General features: G+C 47.7%; 13 protein-coding genes across 13 annotated transcripts; 6 read left to right on the top strand and 7 right to left on the bottom strand.

Moving 5' to 3' along the window:
• Positions 1-412: 412 nt before the first annotated feature.
• On the top strand, positions 413-4313 carry FGR15 (Fgr15p; the record flags this gene model as incomplete). Its single annotated transcript, XM_024857951.1, has 2 exons — positions 413-2151; positions 2738-4313. 2 exons carry the CDS (start codon positions 413-415, stop codon positions 4311-4313), a joined length of 3315 nt encoding a protein of 1104 aa, XP_024713877.1.
• A 78-nt stretch (positions 4314-4391) lies between these two features.
• On the bottom strand, positions 4392-5717 carry NPL6 (Npl6p; the record flags this gene model as incomplete). Its single annotated transcript, XM_024857950.1, has 1 exon — positions 4392-5717. The coding sequence occupies one exon, from the start codon at positions 5715-5717 to the stop codon at positions 4392-4394; it is 1326 nt and encodes a 441-aa protein (XP_024713876.1).
• Positions 5718-5880: 163 nt separating this feature from the next.
• C7M61_002578 (m-AAA protease subunit) lies at positions 5881-8532 on the bottom strand (the record flags this gene model as incomplete). Its single annotated transcript, XM_024857949.1, has 1 exon — positions 5881-8532. One exon carries the CDS (start codon positions 8530-8532, stop codon positions 5881-5883), a length of 2652 nt encoding a protein of 883 aa, XP_024713875.1.
• A 483-nt stretch (positions 8533-9015) lies between these two features.
• C7M61_002577 (Zn(II)2Cys6 transcription factor domain-containing protein) lies at positions 9016-10488 on the bottom strand (the record flags this gene model as incomplete). The annotated part of the gene is made up of 2 exons (XM_024857948.1): positions 9016-10374; positions 10417-10488. 2 exons carry the CDS (start codon positions 10486-10488, stop codon positions 9016-9018), a joined length of 1431 nt encoding a protein of 476 aa, XP_024713874.1.
• Positions 10489-12320: 1832 nt separating this feature from the next.
• Positions 12321-14255, top strand: C7M61_002576 (uncharacterized protein; the record flags this gene model as incomplete). Its single annotated transcript, XM_024857947.1, has 1 exon — positions 12321-14255. One exon carries the CDS (start codon positions 12321-12323, stop codon positions 14253-14255), a length of 1935 nt encoding a protein of 644 aa, XP_024713873.1.
• A 153-nt stretch (positions 14256-14408) lies between these two features.
• Positions 14409-14900, bottom strand: C7M61_002575 (uncharacterized protein; the record flags this gene model as incomplete). Its single annotated transcript, XM_024857946.1, has 1 exon — positions 14409-14900. One exon carries the CDS (start codon positions 14898-14900, stop codon positions 14409-14411), a length of 492 nt encoding a protein of 163 aa, XP_024713872.1.
• A 53-nt stretch (positions 14901-14953) lies between these two features.
• C7M61_002574 (DNA-directed RNA polymerase I subunit) lies at positions 14954-16174 on the top strand (the record flags this gene model as incomplete). The annotated part of the gene is made up of 1 exon (XM_024857945.1): positions 14954-16174. The coding sequence occupies one exon, from the start codon at positions 14954-14956 to the stop codon at positions 16172-16174; it is 1221 nt and encodes a 406-aa protein (XP_024713871.1).
• Positions 16175-16313: 139 nt separating this feature from the next.
• Positions 16314-17045, top strand: C7M61_002573 (uncharacterized protein; the record flags this gene model as incomplete). The annotated part of the gene is made up of 1 exon (XM_024857944.1): positions 16314-17045. One exon carries the CDS (start codon positions 16314-16316, stop codon positions 17043-17045), a length of 732 nt encoding a protein of 243 aa, XP_024713870.1.
• A 610-nt stretch (positions 17046-17655) lies between these two features.
• COQ6 (putative N,N-dimethylaniline monooxygenase) lies at positions 17656-19068 on the top strand (the record flags this gene model as incomplete). Its single annotated transcript, XM_024857943.1, has 1 exon — positions 17656-19068. The coding sequence occupies one exon, from the start codon at positions 17656-17658 to the stop codon at positions 19066-19068; it is 1413 nt and encodes a 470-aa protein (XP_024713869.1).
• A 525-nt stretch (positions 19069-19593) lies between these two features.
• On the top strand, positions 19594-20617 carry C7M61_002571 (triglyceride lipase; the record flags this gene model as incomplete). The annotated part of the gene is made up of 2 exons (XM_024857942.1): positions 19594-20511; positions 20561-20617. The coding sequence occupies 2 exons, from the start codon at positions 19594-19596 to the stop codon at positions 20615-20617; spliced, it is 975 nt and encodes a 324-aa protein (XP_024713868.1).
• A 35-nt stretch (positions 20618-20652) lies between these two features.
• C7M61_002570 (uncharacterized protein) lies at positions 20653-22059 on the bottom strand (the record flags this gene model as incomplete). The annotated part of the gene is made up of 1 exon (XM_024857941.1): positions 20653-22059. One exon carries the CDS (start codon positions 22057-22059, stop codon positions 20653-20655), a length of 1407 nt encoding a protein of 468 aa, XP_024713867.1.
• A 1042-nt stretch (positions 22060-23101) lies between these two features.
• On the bottom strand, positions 23102-23704 carry RPL16A (60S ribosomal protein uL13; the record flags this gene model as incomplete). The annotated part of the gene is made up of 1 exon (XM_024857940.1): positions 23102-23704. The coding sequence occupies one exon, from the start codon at positions 23702-23704 to the stop codon at positions 23102-23104; it is 603 nt and encodes a 200-aa protein (XP_024713866.1).
• A 764-nt stretch (positions 23705-24468) lies between these two features.
• On the bottom strand, positions 24469-26241 carry LEU4 (2-isopropylmalate synthase; the record flags this gene model as incomplete). The annotated part of the gene is made up of 1 exon (XM_024857939.1): positions 24469-26241. The coding sequence occupies one exon, from the start codon at positions 26239-26241 to the stop codon at positions 24469-24471; it is 1773 nt and encodes a 590-aa protein (XP_024713865.1).
• Positions 26242-26500: the final 259 nt, after the last annotated feature.

The raw sequence follows: 26500 nt of genomic DNA, 5'->3' as shown, positions 1-26500 counted from the left end.
ACATATGACCGTTCCTACATATTAGCATTTGCAACTAGATACCCTGCAATTCTCAACTGGCAGCCAAACCGTCTAATTTTGCACCTTTCCATCAGCACCATAGCCCAGCATTTTGCCTAAAAAGCTTGATTTAAGCATCATAGTTTTCCAGGGAACCAACCACCTGGCGATTTATTAGCTTGCTTGCTTATTCCTTGGCCTTAATTAATTACCACATAATGGCTGCGGCAGCACATCCTTCAGAAGTAAGTCCTCCTCAAGAAACACATTAATTCTGATACTAACCCATGAAGAGCCCTCGCCATTCACCAGAAAAGGTCAAGCAAGAAAGTATGTTTTTCAATTAACTTTTTATAAAACGCTACTAACGTCAGTGCTCTCACACAAACTAAGTGAAAGTGTTCCAAGAACCATGCATGAAGGCAACAGCCCACAGCTAGATAGTAAGCCTAGTAACATAGACAAGGATAGTCAGAGAAAACCCCAGGCTGATACCGAAGATGCTGAATATACCGACATTGTGTGGACGAAAAGCTTAAGTATTCACGAATGCTCACAGGAGATCTCAAAGAGCTTGGATGTGCTTCTTCGAGGCAAGCCAGCTGATACAGAGAAAGAGATGTATGAAGGTTTACTAGAAAGTGCCACAGAGGCTGTTCCGGAGCCCCTGAAGGCTTTGACACAGTGTTATCCTCAGAACTACCTATCGGAGATCCTCATAACGAATTACACCGACCTTGTCAAGTTCTGCCTGCTGTACTTAAACTTGACGCTCTCGCTGAAAGTGACTAAGTTCGTGGTCAATCTATTTTACAGTTTGGAGTGTTGGGAGATTTACCATCTACTACAGATGATACCCAACCTAGACTACTTCCTCAGGCTTGTGGATATTGATGTCACGGATACGCCGTTTGGACACGTTGTGTCACCCCCAGATAACTACATGGGATTTAATCTAAGGCAGGGCTTCCAATATCCATTTCCCTTCCCCTTCTACAACTTCTCCTACCACACCATGAACCCAGACGTGACGAATCAGAAGTACCAACGGCTTCGCATTGATAATTACATTGACATTCGTTTGAACAAGGCACAGCCAAAGAAAAAGAAGAAGACGAGGGCACCGAAAAAGAGCTCAGTATCACAGGAGGCATCACCTCAGCGTCTCTTGAGGCAAGATTCCGCCATTTCTGAAAACTCACAAGAATTCACATTTCAAAAGGTCACACCCAGAGACATCGCTTTTGACATCCAGACCGTTGGCGAATTGGAGGATGACGATGATGGGTACACGACAGATGAGGCCGAGAGGATTTTGCAAGATGAGAACAGAGCCGTGCCCATGGGACAGCAAGGCTTGGTTTTCGTGCCATCCATATTTCAACACTTGGTTCTGCCAGGCGTCCTCACGTCAGGGCCTGCCACCAGACTCTCTAGTTTGCACGAAATTCAGGAGCCTCCGTTGGCGAATATTCAAAGACCAGAGCTACCGGCACATCCACCACATCAAAATCCTCAGCTGGTCATCAGGTCGCCTCGGGAGGAAATAAAGAGGGAGGGTTCCAGTTTGGCCCAGCCACCCTCTTTCATTTCTCAGGCGCCAATACCGGCATCTTTGCAGTACCCTCCACAGTATAAGGATCCTTCAAGACTGCCGTACTACGGCACATCCTCCAGGATGGGTTCTCATCCACTGCCTCAATTCCCTGCCTATGCTTCTGCCTTACCACCACCAGCTACACTCGTATCTCCACAGCTCAAAACAAGAGAGGAGGGCCACCAGGATCATAGCCCACAGCTACAACGGTACGGATACCAAGGCTATCCCGCATTCCAGCCTTATGGTCAACCCTTCTATGGCGACCGAAGACTCTTTATGCAGATGCCTATCCAGGGATATGTTCCCATGGGAGTGCCTCCTCAAAAGCTTCCAGGCCAGGGAATTCCTCAAAATATGCATAGTCCACAGTATCAGCAGCAGTTTATCGGCTCCATGCCCATGCCACCGCTTGGGTACCAGTATCCCGTTGCCGAAGCTGCACAGCCACACGGATCGCCGCCGATGCACGCCGTCCAATCAAATCCCACTCCTCCGCCTCCAGGATCCATACATCTGCCTCATTTGAGAGACGAGGACAAGTCCAAGAAATAGTTAAAAAGTGGCGCTTGAGAAATGGTTGCAAAAAATCGGGGTGCGCTTCCTGCAGAACTAACGCCAGACAGGTCAGAAATGCACCTTGAATAGCGAGAATGGCTGCAAAAACGTCGTGCGAAAGCCCAATGTCGGACCACCCGGCCTTCTCCAAATAGTTACCAAACTAATCTCCAAAATACATAACGAAAAACGGCATTAAGATATTCTGTAGCTTTTCCGTAAATTCCGTAATAATATTTTCCTAAAATGGCGGCGCCCGGCTCTGTTGATGGTCGTGCGCACTACACAAACCTACCTGCTGTTAACCGCAAATCCTTATTTTGCAGTCACTCGAACCACTAACTTTGGACTCGAAGTTGCCATATTTTTCCAGGTCAATCTAGTGCTTTTGGCTTGAATTACACTTGGAAGCTACCCCATTTGGCAAAAAGGCAAAACACAACCACCTTGCTTCATCGGTATAATCCAGTGACTCCACACCATCAGGTCATAGACAAATTACCATTGCACGGAGGAGATTCACAAAAAATCCTTACCGAAGAGGGTGATATCCGGCTGTCAAAATCATCAATAACCACACAGCATGAGTGAAGTGCTACGGAGTCCCTCAGACATCGCCAGCTACGAGTCCTCCTTCACTTACCCTCCATCGGAAGAGCACAACACAATGACTTCTACGCTTGACTCAGGCATCAATGAAAAGGGGGACTCGATTCATGATCATATGTCCCCTCAGGAAACGTCCGATGCTTCACCACGTCGAATGCAGCCGATCATTCCTTCATCACAACCTGAGGGAAACCAGTCACCCACTGCTACAAGTGCTATTTCCCCATCGAATGAAACACATGCAGTTGCAAAACGACCCTGGGAGTCGACCAGCGTCTCTCTCACAATTCCAAATGTCAAGGAAGCTTTATCTACAAAAGCGTCATCATACACAGCTGCCCTTACAGAACTAGGCAGTGCTAGCATGTCAGAGATGGTCCAGGCCCTTTGCCACATTGAGCCCCAGAGCACTACTGAGTACGCTGAGCTCATGTGTAAAATTGCATATTTGGTCCACGAGGGCGTTCTTGAGGAGACGTATATCCAGGCACTAGAAAAGAGACTTTATGCTTTGGAGGACTTATTGTCCAGCTACATCGCCGAGGACCCTGCTCTGTCAGAACTATACATAGTTGTGGAATGCTGTTTCGATATATTCTTGAATATCGCCATGGACAGCACCAGAGATGGCCTTTCTGCAAACATCATCCGCTTCCTTTCCAGCATCTTGGTCAACCTCAACTATTGGGAAGTGTACAACCTCATACGGCTTAATCCTGCTGTCTACCTGTTTCTAACGCTCATAAAGTTTGATTTAAATGCATGCTACACGAGGTTTGTTCAGAGCTATTCCAATTTCCGCTACAAACAGACCCAGCTTTCACCCGCTACAATTGAGAAATTCACCGCTTTACGAGAACAGCAAAAGAGAGAGCGTGATGAGCGCTTCGCAGAGGCTGTCAGCAACGACGATGAATATTTCAACAAGGATCTGACCGAGGAGCATGATAAGTTCATCTCCGATAGACTCGCATCTGAAGGCAAGGGTAAGGATAAAAAGAAGGCTAAGGCCGATTCAAAACTTTCAGCGCATAGAGTGATAAAGAAGCCGGAGATCAAGCCCGGTAGTGCACGTCTGCTGAACTACGACCCTGATGTGATTCATGAATGTCAATTACCTTCGGCTGAGGAGCCTGGAAAGATGTGTCTCAGAAGATTCTCCAGAAAGTACGAGCTCATAAGGCACCAGGACACCGTTCACCTGAAAAAGAAGAAATTGTTCAAGTGCTTTGTCTGTGTCAAACAGGACCCTGTTATGGGGCCCAGGATATTTACTCGTCATGATACATTGGCGAAACACATCAGAGTGAACCATCGCATATCAGGCAAGGAAGCCAAGGCCGAGGTCGCCTACTCCAAGAAGCATGCAGAAATTGTCGATGAAGGAGATATTACTGTCCATGTGGGGCGTCGGAAGACCAAGGTTGATTTTGAGCTTCGAGCCCATATGAACAAGGGAGGTCGTGAAGCTCCGGATGGAAGTATCATCTTTGATGACGATGAAATGCTTTCTGGCGAAGAAGGCGAGCCAATGATTGACGTTGTGTAATATGGGAAACAGAAAATAGATCAGATTTCTTTGATTTCTTTGATTATGGTACATAAAATAATTTTACAGCTAGGCTAGCTACAACCTTGCAGCAGCTCTTTCGTATGCCTGTTGTTCGAGAATGGCCTTCTTGATCTCCTCGTCCTCGATGTCGTCGAAAATCTCCTTGGGAATAGACGCAAGGCCGGTAACCTTGCGGCGAATATCTGGGTTGTAGAACGCAAGCGAGCTCTTGAAGTCACCGTTCGAGCTCAACTTCTTGTAAACAGCTCTCTTGGGCTGACTTCCTTCAGGGTAAAAGTTGAAGCCACTGTATGGGTCCTTGATACCTCTTAGCCAGACCTGGTTTCTCTGTTCCGTCAACGTAGAGTTGAAATCTAGCGTTTGTTTGCACACCTGGTACATCCATGTGGGGTCAGCCTGATAATTGATCAAAGCGGAACCTGTGATTTGGTTTTGGTAGTTCTCAGCACCGTAACTTGCGGCTCTATTAGAAGTGTTGGCCTCCTCAGGGTCGGCATACTCGCCAGACACATCGCCTCTATCGATAGCTTGCTGCTCCCAGAAATCGTCAATGACCTTCTTACCGCCAACAACCATTCTAGCGCCAAACTCTCTGTAAATAGAACGAGCTGTAACGAGGTTGACAGATCTACCCTTGTAGGAGGTGGGGATCAAGTGACGGTCAATCAAGTCCATCTTCTCCTCATGCGTGCAGACTTTCTTGAACAACGACAAGTGGGTTTTGAACAACAAGTAGGAGTCTCTGAAACCGACAAGACGGGCTGGCTCGGTGGAGACCATATAAAGACGCTCTCCCTTACCTAATAGAGTGAATGTCTTGACTCTGTACTTTCTGTCACCCTGCAAGCGACCCAACGCATCAACTTTCTCGCACCCCTTAGGGTCTTCCTCGTCAAGAACAATCTCGTCATTCTGAACGTTGATTTCGTTACCCTTGTCGTCGTAGATGATATCATCTGGTCTAGGAATCTTGGGCTTTCTACCTCTCTTCTTGCCCTTCTTCTTTGGAGGCTCGCCTTCAGCAGGAGTTTCTTCAGGTTTCTTTTCACCCTCTTCTTCAGCCTTGACTTCCTTCTCTCCATCCTCGTTGTCCAACTCGTCACTAGCAGACTTTCTCTTTCTACCTCTGGGGCGGCCGGGCTTGACAACCTCGTCATCTTCATCATCAACATCAATATCATCGTCATCGTTGATGTCGGCATCCTCGTCGTCATCCTTGACCCCAGATTCATCGTACTCTCCATTTTCATCACCTTCCTTGTATTCCTCGTCATCAGCCTCAGGCATAAGGTCTAAACCGGCCAAATTGACACGCTCCTTTCTCAGCTGTCTAGGAGATCTGGCCGTACCATTTTCGTCATCCAGCGGAGGGGCAGACATATTAATTAGGAATGGCTGATTTTGACAGGATTATGGACCGTGTTGAGAGGTTTTGTTTCTCAAATTTCGGCACGTGACCAAAAATGCGTCTTTTGGCTGCAAATGCTTTCGGCTACTCTATCGCATTCTTCTATTCGATTTGATTTATATACAAGTGGTGCAATTACTTCTCGTCATCCTTCTTCTCCTCTGGTGGCTTCTCATTCTGGTAAGCGGGCTTACCGTCAAGGTATTTGTCGAAGGCGTCGTTATTTTCAGGGAACGGTCTCTTGCCTAGGAGACGGATCATGTCCTCTCTGGTGATGAACTCTTTCTTGAGCAATTCCTGTGCCACTAGTTCGACAGCATCACTCTTTTCAGACAACAACTGCTTACAGCGGCTGTAGCAGTCCAGAACGATTCTTCTGATTTCTTGATCGATGACATCGTTGGTCTCGTCACTGAAGGGCTTGGTCAAGTTGTCCTGACTCTGGGTGTCAGCGTAATTAACCATACCTACCTTGTCAGACATACCGAACCTCAACACCATGGACTGGGCAATCTGGGTGACCTTCTTGAAGTCATCGTGAGCGCCACTGGTGACGGATGCAAAGTTGAGTTCTTCTGAGACTCTTCCACCCAAGGTCATTATCATTCTGTCGTAAAGTTGAAGGGTAGACATGAGATGCTGGTCAGGAGGCAAGTATTGTGCGTAACCCAATGCTCCTTGGCCTCTAGGAATAATAGAGACCTTGAGCAAGGGGTGGGCATATTTCAAGAACCAGCCACACACAGCGTGTCCGGCTTCGTGGTATGCCACAATGCGCTTTTCATGAGGATCCAAGAGCTTGCTCTTCTTCTCAACACCTCCAATAACTCTCTCAATAGCCAATTCAAAGTGTCTCAAAGTGACAGCCTTAGCGTTGTATCTGGCGGCAATCAAAGCTGCCTCGTTACAGACGTTAGCAATGTCAGCACCAGAAAAACCAGGAGTCAAAGCAGCGAGACGGCCAGAGAGATGCTTGTCGATGTTCTCAACAACCTTGATTTTTTGCAAATGCACATCGAAAATCTCGATTCTGCCTTGCAATTCAGGGTTGTCAATAGTGATGTGTCTGTCGAATCTTCCTGGTCTCATCAAAGCCTTATCCAAAATGTCAGGTCTGTTGGTACCGGCAAGAACAACCACATGACTGGAGCTGTCGAAACCGTCCATTTCCACCAACAACTGGTTCAAAGTACTTTCACGCTCGTCATTGGCGCCACTGGCGTTACCCTTGGATCTGTTCTTACCAATAGCATCGATTTCATCGACGAAAACAATGGAAGGAGCATTCTCACGAGCGGTCTTGAACAAGTCACGCACACGGGAGGCACCGACACCAACGAACATTTCAACGAATTCAGAACCAGACACAGAGTAGAATGGAACACCAGCCTCACCAGCGGTAGCACGAGCAATCAAAGTCTTACCGGTACCTGGAGGACCGGAAAGAATAGCACCTCTGGGAATCTTGGCACCCAATTTCTCATACTTGGTGGGGTTTTGCAAGAACTTGACAAACTCCATGACTTCTTGTTTGGCCTCGCTCATACCAGCGACATCCTTGAATCTGATTTTGATATCCTTCTCCTGGTTGAATTTCTTGGCCTGGGACTTGCCGAAGCTCAAAGGACCACCAGCACCGAGGTTGGCCTTCTTTGTCATGTAATAGATGGCACCAAGGAATAAAAGCGTGGGGAGGAAGTTGACCAAGATCTTAGCGATGCTACCCTCGGTGGAGTAGACCACGGGCACTCTCAATGAGTCAGGAATCTTGTATTCATCCTGGACAGACTTCAACTGGCGCTCAAAAGACTCGACAGAGCCAATGTTGAAGTAGAAATCGCCACCATGGCCTCCACGGAGCTGCTTACCATTTTCATTGAGTTCAACAACCGCAGTCTTGTTGTTGATAACGTGGATCTTAGAAACAAAGTTCTTTCTCAAGAACTCACCGCAGAACTCCTGGAAGGAGATTTCGCCTTCGTTGGCGCCATCGGAAAGGTAGAAGTAGGCAAAAATACCAACCATAAGAATCAATGAAAGCAGGTAGCTCACTTGTCCAAGCGTCTGCTTCATCTTGTCATCCATAACCGAGTCCTTGTCCTTGCTCTTCTTGTTTTCAGGTTGAGTATCCCAAGATTCAGACGACTCGCTCTGGGCGTCTTTCTTGAGCCAGCTAGACTCCGAAGCCGGTGGGTCGTAGTTCATAATAGGACTGACGAGAGGGAACAAAAATGGTTTGTCATCACAGGGAATAGAAGCCCAGAAAGAAAAGGTCTGGAACCAGTTCAATGCAGAGTTGGCGGGCACATTCCATTTTTTCATAGCATCCTCAATAACGGCGGGGTCGTTCGTGGAAAGATCGAGCTCTAGGAAGCTCTTGAAAATCTTGGAAATCTCTTCGTCCGTGAAAGTTAACTCCTCCATAAAAACTCTCTTGTTAGCGAGTCTGAAGTAGAACGTAAGTGCAGACTCGATCTCCTCTTTGGTGAATCTGGGCAGCTGGAAGGGCAAATCCAACGCTTTTATTCTGTTTTCATATCCATGCATAATCAGCTTGCCCTCACGAAGCTGGATGGCAAGAGAGGCCGATAAGGCAAATGCCGTGTGGAAAAGCATTCTGTATCTCTCAGACATAGACTCAGACAGAGCCTCAGGAAGAAGCACAATGTCCTTCTTGGAAGGGTCCTTCTTATGCTCAGCATCTAGCTGGTCTAGCCATTTGGCAGCCAAGTCATCGAGCTCCTTGATTCTGGGTTTCTCCTGCTCCTCTCTTAACTTGGTGAGCATGCTATCTGGAGAAAAAGGCAAACCAAAGAAACTTAGTTGTCTGCTGCTCAGGACTGATATTGATTTTACAGCCGTCTGCAACACAGGCCTTTTTAGTATAGGCCATGCCGCACGAGCAAGAAACATGTTGTGGATGGTTTGGAAAAGACAGTGATAAGTGAGTTTGTAAGGCCGGTATGATCTAGTTTTCGAAGGCGGTAGACTGCCCAATGCGGAAGGCAGTGCGACTTGCCGCTGGGTTCCACACAAAGAGCGACTCTAGCTATATGGTTTATGAAAAAATATAATCAATGAAAAATTGATAGAATGGTGATTGTTTTTTTCTTGTAGCCGAGAGAGCTTTGGTATTGACCTCTACGTCTTGTGGTATCACCGCACTACGTGGAGTGCTCCCACTAGGTCCGTAATCTTCGTATACTGCAATAAATAATTCTGAAAGGCCTGGGTAAATGCTATTTTGTTCGTGCTGAAAGAACTCCCCGCTCAGTAGTCAAACTGGTCGCCCCAAACGTCAAGATCCTTGATGCTTCTGTAATTATCGCCAAGGACATACTTTTTCCTTGTAACGACATAATGATAGAGTCTCTCGTCAAACTCACGGAGAGGGCCAAACCGTGTTCTGTAATACACAGCATAGTCCCGCCATATGCTGTACTCAAAGAGCCAAAACTTGTAATGCACGCATATACACAGATAGACGAACAATAGCCTTAGCGCAAAGGGTTCCTGTGAGCGAACGTACTTGACGAATTCGTGGTCAATTAAAAGTAACCATCTGAAAAGCATGACGGGGTAGTTGAATTTGAATGTGAGGCCACAGACCTTCTCCAACGTCTTGACGCAGTCTCTGTATGTATTGATCATGTTGCTTCTTGCCAGGTCGATTTCGAAGAAACTGAAATCCAGGAGGTAGTCGTTAAGCTGGTTCTTTAAATCCTCGACTATTTTGATTTTGGTTCTGGGAGAAAGAGCGAGCTCGTCGTTGTGATACAACTCTCCAATGTCCGAGGCTTGAAGGGGACCAATGTAGGATAAGATCATGCTTTTGAGACCAGACGCCACATCAAGCAAATCGGCTCTGCGTTCGCCATCCTCTGGAAAATGCACTAGTGGCACCAACTTCCAGGGGTGGAGGCCCAAGAAGCCAAAAAGAAGGGAGTTCCCGATTGTGGCGCCAATGATATACGGAAGCTTCTCCACTTGTGATAGTTCGGGTGATTGTAGTTTTAGCATCGCTTGCTGAATGTCATTCATGGACTCGGCAAGAAGCTCCGAGGCCTTCCTGAATAGGTTGATCTCACCACCTTCTAGTAAGGTCTCGTCAGCGAACAATTGTTGTACGTCGAATTGGTCACAAACTTGTTCTAGCTCCATCAGCACCTCTTCCTCCGTCATGCCATCACGAATGACATGCTGGAAGCCCATTGTGGGCATAAGGCTTAGACAGCCCGTTGCAAGTATAGCCAGCTTTATCAGGAGACAGTCGTTGAAGTACTGTGGCACGACATTCTCCCAGACGGAAACCTGTCTTTTGTTGACATTGTAGGTGAAATGCGGTAGGCATATATCGTTGAAGAATCGTAGCACTCGTAGTTCAAAACGCAGAAGCTGTAGCTGGTTTGCCGCTGAACCTAGAAGGATCTGAAATGTGAAATGCCTGGATTCAGAAAACGCGTCGTCCTCGAAGGGAGTGTTGATTGCAGAGGACACAGCCAGAGGCAGCGAGTAGTAATCGGAAACATCGTCAGAAAGCGGTCCTTTGGATACCTGGAAGATGTCAGGATACACACAACGTCGTCCCGTATGGGAGCAGTATTCACACTTCGGTAGGGCTTCATTGCACTGGAGTTAGCATTGAATGGATAGGCAATTCAATCAACATACCTTTATCTTGAGCTTTTTGCAGCTGAGACAGCCTTTTCGTGATAGACCCTTTTTGGGCCTTGTAGTTGGCATAATGGATGATTAACTCCACTGTGAAGTCCATGAAGGCTTCGATGGCGGCGATGTACAGGGCTTCAAATACGGAGACGGATTTGCCCAAATAGGGTTTGACGGGGGTGCATTCAAGGAGTTTAAGGAAAAAGGGGAGTTTTGGAAGAAGAAAAGGAATATTTAGAGGTGCGTAAGGGTGCGTTTGACATCTGCAGAGGTGGGACTTGAGATATTGAGATGGACCCTTAAAATGCACGTCCACCGTTGATAATTGGCCAATTGAGTGATAAAGGGAAAGACAAAGGGAAAGATAGAATGATCAGTCATAAATATTGTATTGATATGACCGATCTGAGGGTACTGTAGTATGAAGAGGTAGAGGTCAAGGGACTTTGGCTGAGTGGTTGCAAAAGGGTATCCAAAGAGAAGACCATAAGCCAGTCAGAATGTTGTTTGAAAACTCTTACTAATTAACTAGAGATCAACTGAAGTTTGCAAATTTCCAAATTCTAGCTTCATAAGCAAAAGCGATGCTCTAGAGGCACTGTAGGTTCTAGACATGCCCCTACATCCAGTGCCACACCCGTTCCAACTTTGCCCCACGACTAAATGAGCTTATACTCTTTGAAATGAGGTTTCGTCAAATAAATTTAGAATAAAGAATTCTAAGTATGAAAAAACAATCAACGCTGAAGCGGATCAGCTCAAGATGTACGCACCCAGATCGACTGTGACGCAGAGGTTGCAGCCATATAGCAGCTATGCAGAAAGTTAATGTTCGTTGCAGCCGTTATCCATCAAAAAGGCAGCAACTCTTCCAATCGCAGCCGTTCTTTCAATTCCTCCAAAATACAACCTTCCATTGTTTCAGATACCTACTGGATTCGGTATTGATCCGGTGATCGTTTCCCCTCCTCAGGCACATGCATACCGTCTAGATGAAAGAACGCTTTTCTCCGACCATCGAAGATGCCAAGCCGATCTGGAAAGTATAAAGGAGGGAGGAATCCCCATGGAAAGCATCTACCAAAATGTTGAAATCTACCTAGTCCGTGTCGATCCCCCGCTCTGGTGCATCCAAACGTCGTACCGATTAACAAGAGCCGAACCCCAGGAGGGCATTCTTAGATGACTAAACGACAGCAACAAGCATTTATGAAAAAGCTAACTTATATATCCTTCAAAATTCATCCATATTCTTGATGTCCTGGGGACGGTCTCCCTCTGGATCTCACCCCACACCACCGTTAGATCTGCTGCATTGTTACATAATTACCAGACAATGCCGATGCCCAACCGATGAGCATCCAGTTACAGTCACCGATTACCAATTCCAAACAAAATCCCTCTTTTCCGCATATTCGCCCAGATTCAGGCGAATCCACACCGTCCAAATCGGGCCTGTTTGCGCAACTGGATCATGCAAAATTGTGACATCGGTATCTAGATACCGATAGGCGAAAAATTTCAGACCCCAGCAGGACCAGCAGGGAATCACACAATTTGCCACGGAAACCCACGGAATGGCACGACCAGCACCTTTCCATCCCAAATCTTCAAAAAATCATAAAAAATCGGTTTTGTCCCCCCTTCTTCCTAACCCATCGGCCCCTCGGTTGCGGAGCAACTCGGCTGTGCGTTCCGGCCTGAACCGCACCGACCAGGTTAGTTCCGACGGAGAAGCTAATATATAAATACAAAATCAGGCGTTTCGTGGTCTTGGTACGGCCCCGCATCACGGCTCCTTTTTTCAAGAAATTCGACATCGCCCCTCAACAACTTTTCTGGGGTTGGCTGCGAAATAACCTCGGCTGCGCATCAAGCAAATTACCCTCTATCAACTACACCTTCTTATGCAAAAACCCCAGCGCAAGGTCTTATCGCTGGACGACCACTCGCCAGAGCCCGAGGTGCTCTCTCCGGACGACGATCTGGACATTGACGAGTATGTTCCAGAATCGGGCCACAACATCTCCAGACGGTACACCCACGAGGACGCAACCTCCTTAGTGGGAGGCCAATCCGTGGAGGGTGAGGAGGCCGATAAGGCATACCTGGGCCAGGCCAAGGTTTTCTCGTTCTCGCTTCCCTTTGGCGGAGGCATCTCGTCGTTGACGTCCAGCATCAAGCTTCCTTTTGGCAATACGAAAGAAGCAGACCCCGAGGTGGAACACATCAGGCTCCGGTTGAAGCGCCAGGAGTCCGTGCTGACGGCGGACGAGGCCAAGTTCTTCTCACACCACAAGGGAACAGACGACGTGCGTTTTCGTGCCGTCAAGGCCTCGATCAAGGAGAACATCTCGGAGTTCTTGCCGGACTTCATCCACGCCAAACAGAAGAAGGAGAAGCCGTATGACGCCGTATTCAACAACATTGACGGTCCGATCGTGATAATGGGCGGCTACCGAGGCCTGATCTTGCGTGACGCCAAGACCCGCAAGCGTGTTTGGATCCCCTTGAAGGCTGGCTTCAATCTCCGGAAGATCGACCTTCTTTTGGGTCCGCTGCTTCAGGATGAGCTCAAGGCAACCGACTTGATCTTCCCCGATGGCGTGCTTAAAAATGTCGGTCCCATTGACATTTGCAAGCGCTTGATCAAGCGTTTGGACAGTAACCCCAAGACGGTGGTCAAGGAGTTTGGCTACGACTGGCGTCTTGATCTCAACCATACCAGTGACCAGCTTGTGGATTTCTTGAAGAAGCTCAGACGCGAGACCGGCAAGCCCTCGATCGTCATTGCCCACTCAATGGGTGGTCTTGTCACCCACGGAGCATTGAACAAGAACCCCGAGTTGTTCCGAGGCATCATCGATGTGGGTGTGCCGAGCGAATGTCTCAACATTTTGGGTCCGATCCGTTACGGTGACCTGATTCTCCTCTCGGACAAGATCTTGACCTTCGAGACCAACTTCATGATGCGTTCTTCGTTTGTCTTCTTGCCATTGTCTGGTCGCGTGTTTGCCAACAAGGACACTGGCGAATGGTACGATTTGGACTACTTTGATCCTGAGACCTGGGTCAAGTTCAACTTGAACCCATTGGTTTCGGAGTCCAGGCGAATCCAAGAGCAGGAAGGCACCAAGTCACAAGGATCCATCGACACATTGGTCCAGAGCCCCATTGGATCACCAAAACTGGGCAGCACGCTACGACCACCATCCGAGAGCGACTCTTCCTCCTCGCTCAGTTTCGGCAAAATCAAGCTTGCTAGACCCAGAAGCATCAATCGCAAGAACAAGCCACCAACACTCACCAATACGCAAATGCAGCGTAAGCATAAATCGTCGCCCGTCAGCCCAGCATCGCCCACACCTTCCAACGAGGACATTTTCCAGGACTTCAATTTCTCCTTCACCTTTTCTGAAGCATACGATTACTTGAAGAGGGTGCTCAAGTCCGCTAAGGAGTACGTCTTGAGCCTTGACTACAGAGAGGAGTACAAAAACCGCTATCCTCCAATGGCGGTGGTATACGGTAACACGATCCCGTCGTTGCGTGGATCGCACGTCAGAAGTCTTCAGGACATCAAGGACGGTAACTACTACGACTTCTTCTACGGTCGTGGAGACGGTGTGGTGCACCAGCGTTGGTTGATGCCCGAGGACAAGGGATTCAAGTTCTGGAATCCTGAAACAAAGGAGGGCCACATTGTTGGAAAATTCGAATCAGACGCTGGTCATGTCAATTTGATGGCAGACCATAAGGCCATGGGTCTCGCTCTCGATGCTATTTTGAGAGCAGAGGAGAACTGGCAGCGTGACTGGTCTCACGACCAAGCCGTGATGTAGGTGTGACGCTGGCGATCCACCAAACATGCATTCAACTACACTATTGAGTTTCGTGTATGGCGTTGTCTATATGCCACGGCGGTATTTCTGTACTGTCTGCCGTGAAACCATTGATGCTGTGTCATAATCATTGATCCTGTCAGGTCTGGTATTTCAATCATCTTGAGGGGCCTCCAGGGCCTCCTCGTCCGAGGCTTCCTCGTACACCACGGTGATCCACAAGCTGCACGATGCACACGAAACCATGATCTGAAAGCCTCCCAGCCCATCGGGAGTGCCGTTTTCCAAGTCCTCCTCATAGAGTTGCATGGCACCTTCAGAGGTGCACCGAGGACAGGCTCTAGACCACAATAGACCCTCTGCTGTCTCCAGCTCGTCAAACAGCTCCAATGTATATACATCAAGCCCTGCACCAGTGATAGAAAAACCCTGTTTCTTGTAGCTCTCCTGGAGCTCTTCCCAGTATGCTTTGGCCCGTTCAGGTACACTAAGCACCTCGTATGCTTTTTTGATAAGGTCGATGGAAACGACACCTTCGCCGCCTTTATCGGGATGGCTTTCTAGTAGTCTTTTTCTATAGGCCGCTTTGACATCCTCCACAGAAGCGTCTGGAGAGACATCCAATACCTCATAGTAGGATTTCATCAAAGTGTGCGATGTGCGATGAGATGCGAAAAAGATCACCATCTACTACTACCATGGGCAAGTCGGACAAATCCACCGATTTGAAGGTCACGTCGGTGGCCACAGACCCCAGTCTAGTTGTGGGTGCTTTCTTCAACGGTTTGGAAATCCCCACGGATACCTCCTTCGATCTTTACAAACACCCGGTTGAAGACAACTACCTTCTCCACGGAGAAAACAGCACCTTGGAGTACAACGGTCTCACGCTGGACAACCAGGACAACAACGACTACGTGGTTGCGCTTTACGACGCCAAGCTGAAGCTGGTGGAGCTTTACAAGGCTCCTCTTGTTCAAACCAGAGTTACATCGCTAGACAGCAGGGTGCACAAGGGCCCCAAGATCAAGAGCAGAGGATCCAAGTATGTGGACCAGAGATTGGCGTTGGGCCAGGAGTTCGGTACCAAAAAAGCCAAGGCTGCTATTGCCTCGTTGGCCAGAAACAGAATCGACTTGGAGAAGTTGCAGGATCTGGAGATGGACATTGTGGATACCGTGAGAGAACTGACAGCAGACTTGCCTCTGGTGCAGCTGATCCAGGCGGCTCCCGAGAGTTCCGTGGTGCCTCCAGTCAACGCCGACGCCACCAACGTGGAGGACATTTACGCTTTGGACGGCATTGTGCCTCCTCTGGAGCTTTCTTCCATCAGAGTGTCTGCGTTTTTGGAAGAGTCCGACCCCGCTGCTCGTTTGGAGCTCATGCCTTACAAATCCGCCTTTGTTTCCAGACACTTGGACAAGCTTGTGCTGTCGCTGAACGAGAGGAAGTTGCAAATGTTGTACTATGTCTCGTTGCTCATGGGTGTGTACCAGAACAGAAGAAAGAGAGACAAGGCATCGCTTATGGAGGCGTTGGGCAACAAGCCCCTGGAGCTTCTTGTGGACGGCGTCTTGAAGCGTTTCACCGCTCACAGAAGAGGCGATCTCGGCAAGGCCAAGGACCGTTCTTTCATTTTCGACACCCACAACGAGGACAAGTTGTTCTGCTACATGCTTGCGCTCATGTTCCACATCGAGGGCTTCTTCCTCGAGTTGACGCCATTGTCCAAGGACCTCAACCTAAAACCCTCCAAGCTTGCCATTTTGTTCAAGGCTTTGGGTGCCAGAATCCGTCCTGCTACTGTTGGCATGGCCGAGGCTCTTGGTATTCCAAAGAAGGAGGCCTCCACATACAAGATCGCCGAATTGAAGGTGCCCTTCACCCCGCCAGAGATGGTCTCTCACCGCAGAAGGTGATAAATAGCATGTTATACACACTAAAAGGTAGATTTTTCAAGCGTATAAGTTTTGTGGGATATCACGTGACACGTCACGTGCGCGAATTTTCGCTAGGTCTTTATCTCTGTTGATCTTTGAATTCCATCCATCTACTATTATGGCGGACTTAGCAGATGCTCTCACGAAGCTAGCTGACAATGAACAGGCTATGGGCGACGCCGAGAAAGACGTGGAGATCTTCAGAATCCAGCGCATGCAAAGCATATACAAAAAACGGGCAGACATCACCAAGACCATACCCCAGTTCTGGTACATCGTTTTAGCTCAAAACGATGACTTTGGCGAGTACATCAGACCCGAGGACTTGAAGTACCTTGAAACCATCACCGATATTTATGTGGATCATCCAATTGCCGATGCAAAACACTACAGAGATTTCACCATCACTTTTTCATTTGGTGAGGGCAGTGTTCCCAAGCAAGATGTAACGAAGAAGTTTACGACTGTGGACGAGGACGGTGAAGCTAAAATCTACTCAGAACCAGCTGAAGTCCAATGGCCAGAGGAATTCAAAAACATTTCCCCAGCGCTAATCAGAAAGAACAAGGAGAGTGAAAACTACACCTCTGACGAAAAGAAGAGATACAGACAAGGCATGAAATCGCTTTTTGCGTGGTTCGAGTGGACAGGCAAGAAGCCCAGTAAGGAGTTCAGAAGCGGAGAAGATTTGGCCCGTTTGATCGTGGACGACTTGGTTCCCAATGCCGTGCATTACTACTCTGAAGCCATGAACAATGATGGAGAGTCTGAAGTGGATGACAGCTCCGAAGGTGAGGAGCTAGATCTCAGTGATGACGAGCCCGAGAAGAAGAAACAGAAGAAGGAGTAGGGTTGGTGTGATAGTCAATAAAGCATGGAACTGGCGGAGAGTTGTAGTGGCATTGTGAGGATCATGATTGGTGAGGGTATAAGAAAGTGCCGATGTATGTTTGGACCGAGGATAAGGGCCACTTAACTCCGTCTCATGAAAAGAAGGAAGATGGAAAAGGGGATTCTTTGCAATGTGATAAGTTCAATCTGATAAGTCAATATCTCGTATGGAGCGCCAGATTGTGTGATCATTAGATAGATAGAGCACATCTCTGTATAGTAGTGTAGTTGACATAGATCTTCTTTTCGCCTCAAGCTGATTTTGACACCATGGAAGCCCTTTTCTTCAATTCTGTCAATTTCCACATCCTGCTAATATACATTTCCTCATGCGCTTAAACTAACTCCAGATAAAATTCACCTCGCTTACCTAGTGCGTATGAGCATTTTGCAGCCACATCAAGGCAACCACCGAATCCACTATAAACTGCAATTTTCACAATTGACCATCTCCCTCCTTCCAAATATTCATCCAAATCTCCCCCAAATCCATCAGTCACATTCACCTTCCCCTGGTCCGACTCGTACCACTTCCACAAGAATGGCGCGGTTTTTCAACACCAACTACTATGCTTCGGCTTATTCGTGGTCTAGCCACCGCTGCCAAACCAAAACTTCAGGATATCGTCATTGTGGGAGGCGGACCGGCGGGTCTTTCGCTTCTCCTGGCTTTGAAAAATACCCCTTCAACCAGCCACCTCGGATGTACCCTAGTAGAGGGTCTGAGTCTAGACGGGGTAAGAAAGTTTGCCCAGGATCCTCCAGAGAACTACACCAACAGGGTGGTTTCGCTTACGCCCAAGTCTGTGGATTTCATGAACAACAACCTGGGCAGCTGGGACTACATCCAGACCGACAGAGTCAAGTTCTACGACAACATGATTGTGTACGATAGCCAGGACTCAGAAGCCCGTATCGAGTTCGACACCTCGGTGGTTCCCGGAGCCGGTGCCATTGCTGCCATGACGGAGGTTTTGAATATCCAGGGCTCCTTGTTGGAGAAGATCGAGGCATTGAACGAGGAATTGGAGCCTGAGCATAGAGCCAATATCGTGGAGAAGGCTCGTGTGGTCGACATTAAGCAGGGAGAAGGTGACTTGGACTGGCCTGTGGTGACGTTGGATAATGGCGAAAGCTACCAGACTCGTCTTTTAGTCGGTGCCGATGGTCAAAACTCGCCTGTCAGGAAGTACGCTCGTATCGAGTCTCGTGGATGGCCTTATAACCGCTTTGGTGTCGTGGGAACTTTGAAATTGCAGTATGAGGATTGGAGATCTGTGGCATGGCAGAGGTTCTTGACTACTGGTCCATTGGCCATTCTTCCATTGACTGGCGATAACGCTACGTTCGTGTGGTCCAGTACTCCCGAATTGGCAGACACCTTGTTGAAGGTGGACGAGACGATTTTTCCCCACTTGATCAACGCCGCTTTGGTGCTCGAGGAGGTCGATCTCAATTACATCTACAAAGCCTTGAAGGCCAATCCGAACGACCAGCTGATGATCGAGGAGATTCAGTGGAGACTCTCGAGAATCCCCGAGGAGGAGCTCGAAGAGAAGTACCCCGTGCCAATTGCCGAAATCGTCTCGGGATCTCGTGCTAGATTCCCCTTGAAGCTTCTCCATGCTGATACTTACACAGCTCCAAGAGTGGCTTTGGTGGGAGACGCTGCTCATACTGTACACCCATTGGCAGGACAGGGTCTCAACATGGGCCAGACCGACGTGGCTGCTTTGGTCGAGACTATCGAAACTGGAATTGCTCGTGGTCAAGATATCGGCTCCACTCTCACCTTGGACTACTATACGGCCAAGGCGTGGCCCTCAAACCACGTTTTGATGGGTGTCTGTGACAAGCTTCACAAGATATTCTCTACAGACTTTACGCCCATTGTTATGTTGAGAGGCTTTGGCTTCAAGCTGATCAACATGTTTGGGTCTATCAAGGACATGATGATAAAAGCCGTCAGTGGCAATCCATAAGATAGGGACCGGATCTGATTGATGAAAAAAGACATGCATTTACGAAACAACGAGGTCTTCATGTCGTTGCAGCTTCTTTGAAACTTTTTCGGAATCTTGATTGAAATATATCGACATAATTTTACGGACGCTCATGCATGAGATGTGGAAGCACCTCGCAAAGTCCTGTCAAATGGGCATTTAATGTATATACCTGCAGCTGCACCATGTAGAAGTCGAATTTGAAGTAGATCTTCGGTTTCCAAGCTATCCATACTTCAAAAGGATGGGAATATTGTTCGAAGATGTACTACAAAAGCCATGATTCCATTCATTCTTATTGATGGAATCGCCTTCTTGGTGAATGTGCTTTTCTATATACATATTTCTATTTATGCAAATAACATCGACAAATTTAAATCGCCGTTATCACCTCCCAAAGCTCTATCAAGATCTTATCACACGACAGTAGCCGTTAAGTATTGGTGTACGGGTGCAACTTATCACCTAGATCGCTTCTCCAGGTTTAAGCAACCATATAGTACCATGTTCAGGCAGCCATTGAGGGCAGGGGCAGGCCTCTTGTTTATACACCCTCTTCCATATGTTAGCAGCATCAAAAGCCTTTGGAACAATAAGTCCGAAGATGACAAAATAGACGCTAACGACAAATATGATATCAAACTCATCAAAGACAAGTTCAGCAAGCTTCGAGACCATTACGGCGTACCTAAGCACCCTATAGTTTTGTGTCACGGGCTTCTGGGCTTCGACACGCTAAACTTGTTTGAGCTTCCCCAGTTTGCAGACACCGATCTCGAGATGATAGCTGAAAATGTCCAAGGAAGCGGTATTCTGGTGAATTATTGGCATGGAATCGAGGATGCGCTTACCAAGGCTGGAGCTCTGGTGATCACAGCACGCGTCCCACCTTTTGGAACAATAGATCAGCGGGCCGAGCGTTTGGATGCCTTGTTAAGGGAGAAATGCGAGGATCATGAAGACAAGACACATGGGGAAAGACTCAAGATCAACATCGTAGGTCACTCCATGGGTGGTCTTGACGCCAGATACCTTATTCTGAAACTCCAAACCGACAAGTCACCCTACGAAGTGGTTAGTTTGACCACAATCGGTACACCTCATCATGGTTCCGAATGTGCCGATTTCGTCATGGATATCGTCAACGCAGACAAGACACTCCAAAAAATCTGCCCCCGAGCCATACCACAATTGACAACGCTGTTCTTGAAGGAGTTCAACAAAGACGTCACCAATAACAGCAATGTCTCGTATTTCTCCTATGGTGCCCTGATGCCACCCCATGGAGTCTGCGTGTTTCGTGCCACATATGAGATCATCAAGCACGAAATCCAAAAACGTGGTGGAACCCACTGGGAAAACGATGGCATGGTCAGCGTTGAGCTGTCCAAGTGGGGAGAGTACTTGGGCACCTTGTCAGACGTTGACCACCTCGACCTAATCAATTGGACCAACCGCATCAAGTCAACAGTCGACCAACTCGTCTTTGACAAATCACCTTCGTTCAACCCCATTGCATTATACTTAGACATTGCAGAAAATCTCAGCAAACGTGGGTTTTGATTACGGGTTGGCTGTGATGACCTTCTCGAAGCTGAATTCGTCAAGCCCCCACTTATTGTTGAATCTGCCAAAACCACTCTGGCCAACGCCTCCATGGGGAATTGTCGCTTCATCATGCACAGTTGATCCATTGACGTGAACGGCGCCAGTGTCGATTTTCTTGGCCACTGCAATTGCATTCAACACATCTTTAGACCAAATGGATGCCTTGAGCCCGAATCTCAAGTCATTCACTGCATTCACAACATTGTCTATCGTGTCGTATTTGATGACAGAAAAGACAGGACCGAAGGTCTCTTCCAGAAAAATGTTCATAGATTTATTCACATCAGTCAAGATCAAAGGCAGAACAAAAGCGTCAGACAGCTGCTTGGGGTCGCCAAAAGCAACCTTGGCACCCTTTTCAAGCGCCTGGCTCACTAACCCACGGACTTTATCCGCACCTTCAACGTCTCTAAGGGGAGTTTTCTCAGCACAATGTTGCTGAGCCTTTCTCACCAAAATCTTCAAAAATGCATCATAGACAGAGCTGTGGACGAAACAGTTATCAAGACACATGCAAATTTGGCCGTTATGAAGCCATGCACTGAAAAGCAGAGATTCTGCCGCTTTTTCAAGATCGGCATTTGGAGTGATGATCAGCACGTTCTTTCCACCAAGCTCCAACAACATAGGTTTCAAGGCGCCTCCTGCAATTTGAGAGAGCTTGGCTCCAAGGGTCGACGAACCGGTAAATGTGATCTTCTTGATCTTGCTGTGTTCAATGAGTCTCTTTGTCGCTTCAGGCTGGTCCTTTGGTGCAAATTGTGCCACCTGCAAGGCGTCCTTATCAACACCAGCCTCATGGAAGTCTCGAGCAAAAAGATAAGATGTAATTGGGGCCTTTTCCAGCGCTTTGGCAACTACAGAGCATCCAGCAGCCAATGGAGCAGCTATAGCACGAGCCCAAAGCACAGTAGGAGCGTTCCATGGAGCGATTGAAAGCACAGGTCCCACGGGGCTCTTTATGGACATGGCCAATTGACTCATTTTGCTTTTCAAAACCTCGCCGTCTGGTCGAGAAATAGGCAGAGCATGTTCCACAATGTTCTGGTAGGCCATTTGTGTGATGATTTCAGCAAAAGGCCGGGCTGCTCCGATAGCCATGTGGGCCTCGACATAGTGTTCTTTGTTCTTTTGCACTAGACTAGCAGCTGCTCGAAGAATTTCACTTCTTTCGTCGAATGGTCGACTCGACCATTTTGAGTAACCTTTATAAGCGTCCTCACAGATGTCGTCTATAACGTCTAGATTCTCGATGGTCTCGTAGTTGCATACGAGTTCTTTTGTGGGTGAAAGCGAAGGTATGCTTTTGAAGGAGGCTCTTGTGGAGCTTATTAGCGAAGGGATGGTCGGGAACTTTGGCATTTAATGAAAGTAGTATGTGCGATGAGCTGCGAAATGTGGAGTCAACCTCTGGTGATGGCTGAGTAGGTAATACAGGTTCGGGCAACGAAGGAAGGGATTTTTTTTTTTCTGTTTACAACTAGAAACGATGATTTCGATGATTCGGAGGAATCGGGGAGTTGAAAAAAGCTTTGCAGCTGGGATGCTGAAGTTGAGCTTTGAACCGGAGTTTTTTCGGAGGTTTTGCAACCACGAGGACTCCATTGTTATGTAATGAGCAGGGGAGAGGAAATTACAGTAATAAAAATGACTTCCGTCAAAAGCTCTGACAGAAACTACCATGCAATTTGAAAAACGAATTTAGAATGATCTATCTACTTGTCGTGGTCAAGTGCGGTCAATGGTTGCAAAATGAGACAGATTGTTACGGCGCCAAGACAGCAAGAGAATACAAAATACGATCGAATGAGGATGTCAGGGGTGAATATATAAGGAAGTTGTTCATCATAGTGGGAGGGTTTTATATATTTGTGAGGTCTACTGGACTAATTCAGGTGAGTCTTGATTGCCCGGTTCACTCACCGCACTAGTGTAGTGACTGTTAGGGATTATCAGCCTAGAAGGCACAGTAACGAAAAACAACTCTTCTGATTACTTAAAGATCGCTTATTATGATGTAATGGGTTCAAAAGGTAGCCAACGACGAGTTTAGAGAATCATGAACCGAGAAGGTACCCAGTGACCGGTCCTGTTCTTGCCCGATTGGATTATTCATATATAGTAGACCAATTTGCTCGTCAACTTCGTCCATGCAAAGTGTCACCAAAACGGCTTTCTATGATCGGATAAACCGGTAACTTACAAATGATCCTTATTCTCCGGCCTAGAGCACGGCCTCAAGCTCACAGCTAAACACACTACGATACCAAGTCTTCGTTATGATGTATTAGCGCTAATACATATAGAATCTATACATACAATAGCGAGATTTCAATCGTACAAACGACCAATATTTCCCCGTTGCAGCACCTCTGCCCTAAGCAGAAGCACCACTGCAAAACACTTAGTAGCCGAAAGAAGCCAACTTCTTGGCAACCTCGGTCTCAGAGGCCTGGGCCTGGGCAGCAGCCAACTTCTTGGAAGCAGCAACCTTTCTGGCGTGGTACTCAGCAGATCTCACCTTTCTCTTCTCCTCCAACTTGTCAACAACGGACTCGTACTTCCAGCCGACAGCAGAAGAAAGCTTACCGACGGTGGTGTACTTTCTGCCCTGCTTCAATCTGAGGACTCTCAAAGCCTGAGGAACGACAACTCTCTTCTTCTTGTCGTATGGAGGAGGAATACCCTCGAAGACCTTCAATCTCTCCAAGGCAGCCTTACCTCTGGCGGTCTTGTGAGGAATCATACCTCTGATGGCCTTGTACAACACTCTGGATGGGGCTCTGAAGTGGAAAGGACCCTTGGTCTTGTTGTATCTGGTAGCCTTTCTCAAGTAGTCGTGGAACTTCAACTTGTTTCTGAAGAACTCACCGGAGATGTTGAGGGCCTCACATCTGACCACAACGATCTTCTGACCGTTCAACAACTGCTTGGCGACAATGGAGGCCAAACGACCCAACAAGTGACCCTTACCGTCAATGACAACAACTGGCTGGAAATCGGACATTGGTATATACTTTTCCTGGTTATGGGAGGATGGAAGAAGAGGTTTTTTTTTTGGTGAGGGTATGAAAATTTTACTCGCTGCAAGGCTCCTGCAGGCTTCCCCAGCTAGTGCGACAGTATGTACTGGGCCCCAGCGTGGTGTGTGCAGGCAGAAGGAGCATTGTGAGGGTATTACACAGTCACGTGTGCTAGGGCTCAGCCCTAAGCACCCGGAAGCACCCACCACGTTCTCGATGGTGCAGCATCAAGGGCTCCCACCGCTCATGACTTTTTTGATTTGAGAGCTTAAAATACCTAAATGTTTAAATTGTGTGTCTCTTTTGGCCTTTGTAAGTGATGGTTGCACGGTATGCTTGAGGTCCAGTGGCTGCGAAAAAGGCAGCCTGGGAAGTACTTCAAGGTAATGGATGAAATGGATGAAACGATGCTTAGGAATTTTCTATTAGTGTTTTGTTCAAATTTTAAGGCCTGAATTGTGAAGTGACTTGTTAATCAGACGATTCAAGAAATGGTTCATCGAACTCCAACAGACAGCATACATCCATATACTACGAATAGAATGAGACACTGACCATAGTAAGGAATCGATGTATGGAATACTAGCTATTCAAACTACTCTAGAGCCCTTCCTCCTTTTAATAGTTTGCTCATCCTTAATCAATCACCACATCCAGATCGTACTACTCCACTCAAACCCCACATCGCTTTACACCTTCCCTATCAGTTTTAATTGCACATTGCATTTTAGATCAACTAAATACTATTTTACACCTTAAGCTCACCGGCTCTGATCAAGTGGTTAAGGATGGCGACAATGGCCTTCAAAGAAGACTCACTAACGTCCGAGTCAATACCGCATCCCCATCTGGTGGTCTGCTTACCAGCAGAGTTGATGTAGGAAAGCTCAATGTAGGTGGCGGCCTTGACGGAAGAACCGGCACCAAGAGAGTGCTCTGTGTAGTTCTTCACCTCGAAGAAAGTACCGAACTGCTTGGCAACAGCATCAACAAATGCAGAAATAGGACCGTTACCCTCACCGGAAATAGTAACAGGCTTACCGTTGATAACCAAGTCAGCCTTGATCTCACGGGTGTTGTTCTCGCCCTTGCCTCTGGTGGTCTCGTAGTCGTCAAGCTTGATGAAGGACTCACCAGTGTAGATGTAGTGTTTCTTAAAGAGATCGTTAATTTCCTCAATCTTCAACTCTCTGCCACCCTTGTCAGCCTCGTTCTGCACCACAGTAGAGAACTCGACCTGCAAGGTTCTTGGCAAGTCCAAGCCCATGGATCTCAAGATCACCCAGGCAGCACCACCCTTACCAGACTGCGAGTTGACTCTGATAACAGCCTCGTAAGTTCTGCCAATGTCCTGTGGGTCCAAAGGCAAGTAAGGAATCTTCCACATTGGGTCGTCTGGGTTCTTCTCGGATCTCTGGAAGCCCTTCTTGATGGCATCCTGGTGAGAACCAGAGAAAGCACAAACGACAAGGGAACCGGAGTATGGGGCTCTTGGGTGGATAGGGATCTTGTTGCACTTCTCAGAGATGGCAATCAATTCCTCAATGTCAGAGAAGTCCAATTCGGGAGAAACACCGTTGGTGTACAAGTTCAAAGCAAGAGTAACCAAGTCAACGTTACCGGTTCTCTCACCGTTACCGAACATACAACCTTCGATTCTGTCAGCACCAGCCTGGACACCCAACTCGGCAGCAGCAACACCGCAGCCTCTGTCGTTGTGAGGATGGACGGAAACACAGACCTTCTCACGTTCACTGATGTTTCTGCAGAAGTACTCGATCTGGTCAGCGTAAACGTTAGGGGAAGCAACTTCGACGGTGGCAGGCAAGTTGAAAATCAATGGGTTCTCGGCAGTAGGTTCCCAGGCGGCCTTGACAGCCTCACAAATCTCTAAGGCATACTCGGTGGGAGTGTCAGAGAAGCACTCTGGCGAGAATTCAAGGGTCCACTCGGTTTCCTGTCTCAGGGGGTCGTCCTTGGTCAAGGATCTGACCAACTTGGCGGTCTCCACGGCCTTTTCAATAGCCTGTTCTTTGCTCATGTTGAACACAATGTCTCTGAAGACGTCAGAGGTGGCCAAGTAGATGTGGATGATGGCCTTTTTGGCACCAACAACAGACTCGACCGTTCTGCGGACAAGGTGCTCTCTGGATTGAGTCAAAACTTGAATAGAAACGTCATCTGGGGCGTTTTCCACCGCGTACCTGGTGAAGTCAAAGTCTGTCTGGGAAGCAGAGGGGAAGGAAACCTCGATCTCCTTGAAACCAACCTCGATCAACTTCTGGAAGTACTCCTTCTTCTCGGCAATCGACATCGGGTCGGGAAGAGACTGGTTACCGTCTCTCAAGTCTGTGGAAAGCCATCTTGGAGCCTTGGTGATTTGCTTATCTGGCCAGGTTCTGTCAGTAAGCTTGACGCCTTTGAACATGGTGTATTTCAGGGAGGGATCCCTAAGCATATTCTTGTAAGGCATTATGTTGTAAGTCGGTTTCTGTAGTAACACCCTGGACTGTTTGAACATGGTGAAGAAAAAAAACTGGCGATGATGTAGAAGCGACTATATGCTATGGGTGCAAAGTAAAAATTCGTCAGGCTTTTCGCGCAACCGGCCCGGTCTGGGGTAATTGACAGGGGACTTTTGGGTTAGGGAAGGAGAATTCCGAAGAAAAAAAGGAACTTTCTGGATGCTGGTTTTTGTGGTGCTGATGCTGGGTTTCTTATAAACTGGCCAGTTTGACGTTTTTCTGTGACTCATGGCCCCACCTTGCAGAGGGGTAGCT

Source organism: Candidozyma pseudohaemuli (assembly GCF_003013735.1).
Source record: "Candidozyma pseudohaemuli strain B12108 chromosome Unknown scaffold00005, whole genome shotgun sequence".
Lineage (NCBI taxonomy): Eukaryota > Fungi > Ascomycota > Pichiomycetes > Serinales > Metschnikowiaceae > Candidozyma > Candidozyma pseudohaemuli.
The sequence above is the reverse complement of the archived record's forward strand: the minus strand, read 5'-3'. Positions and strand labels throughout refer to the sequence as shown.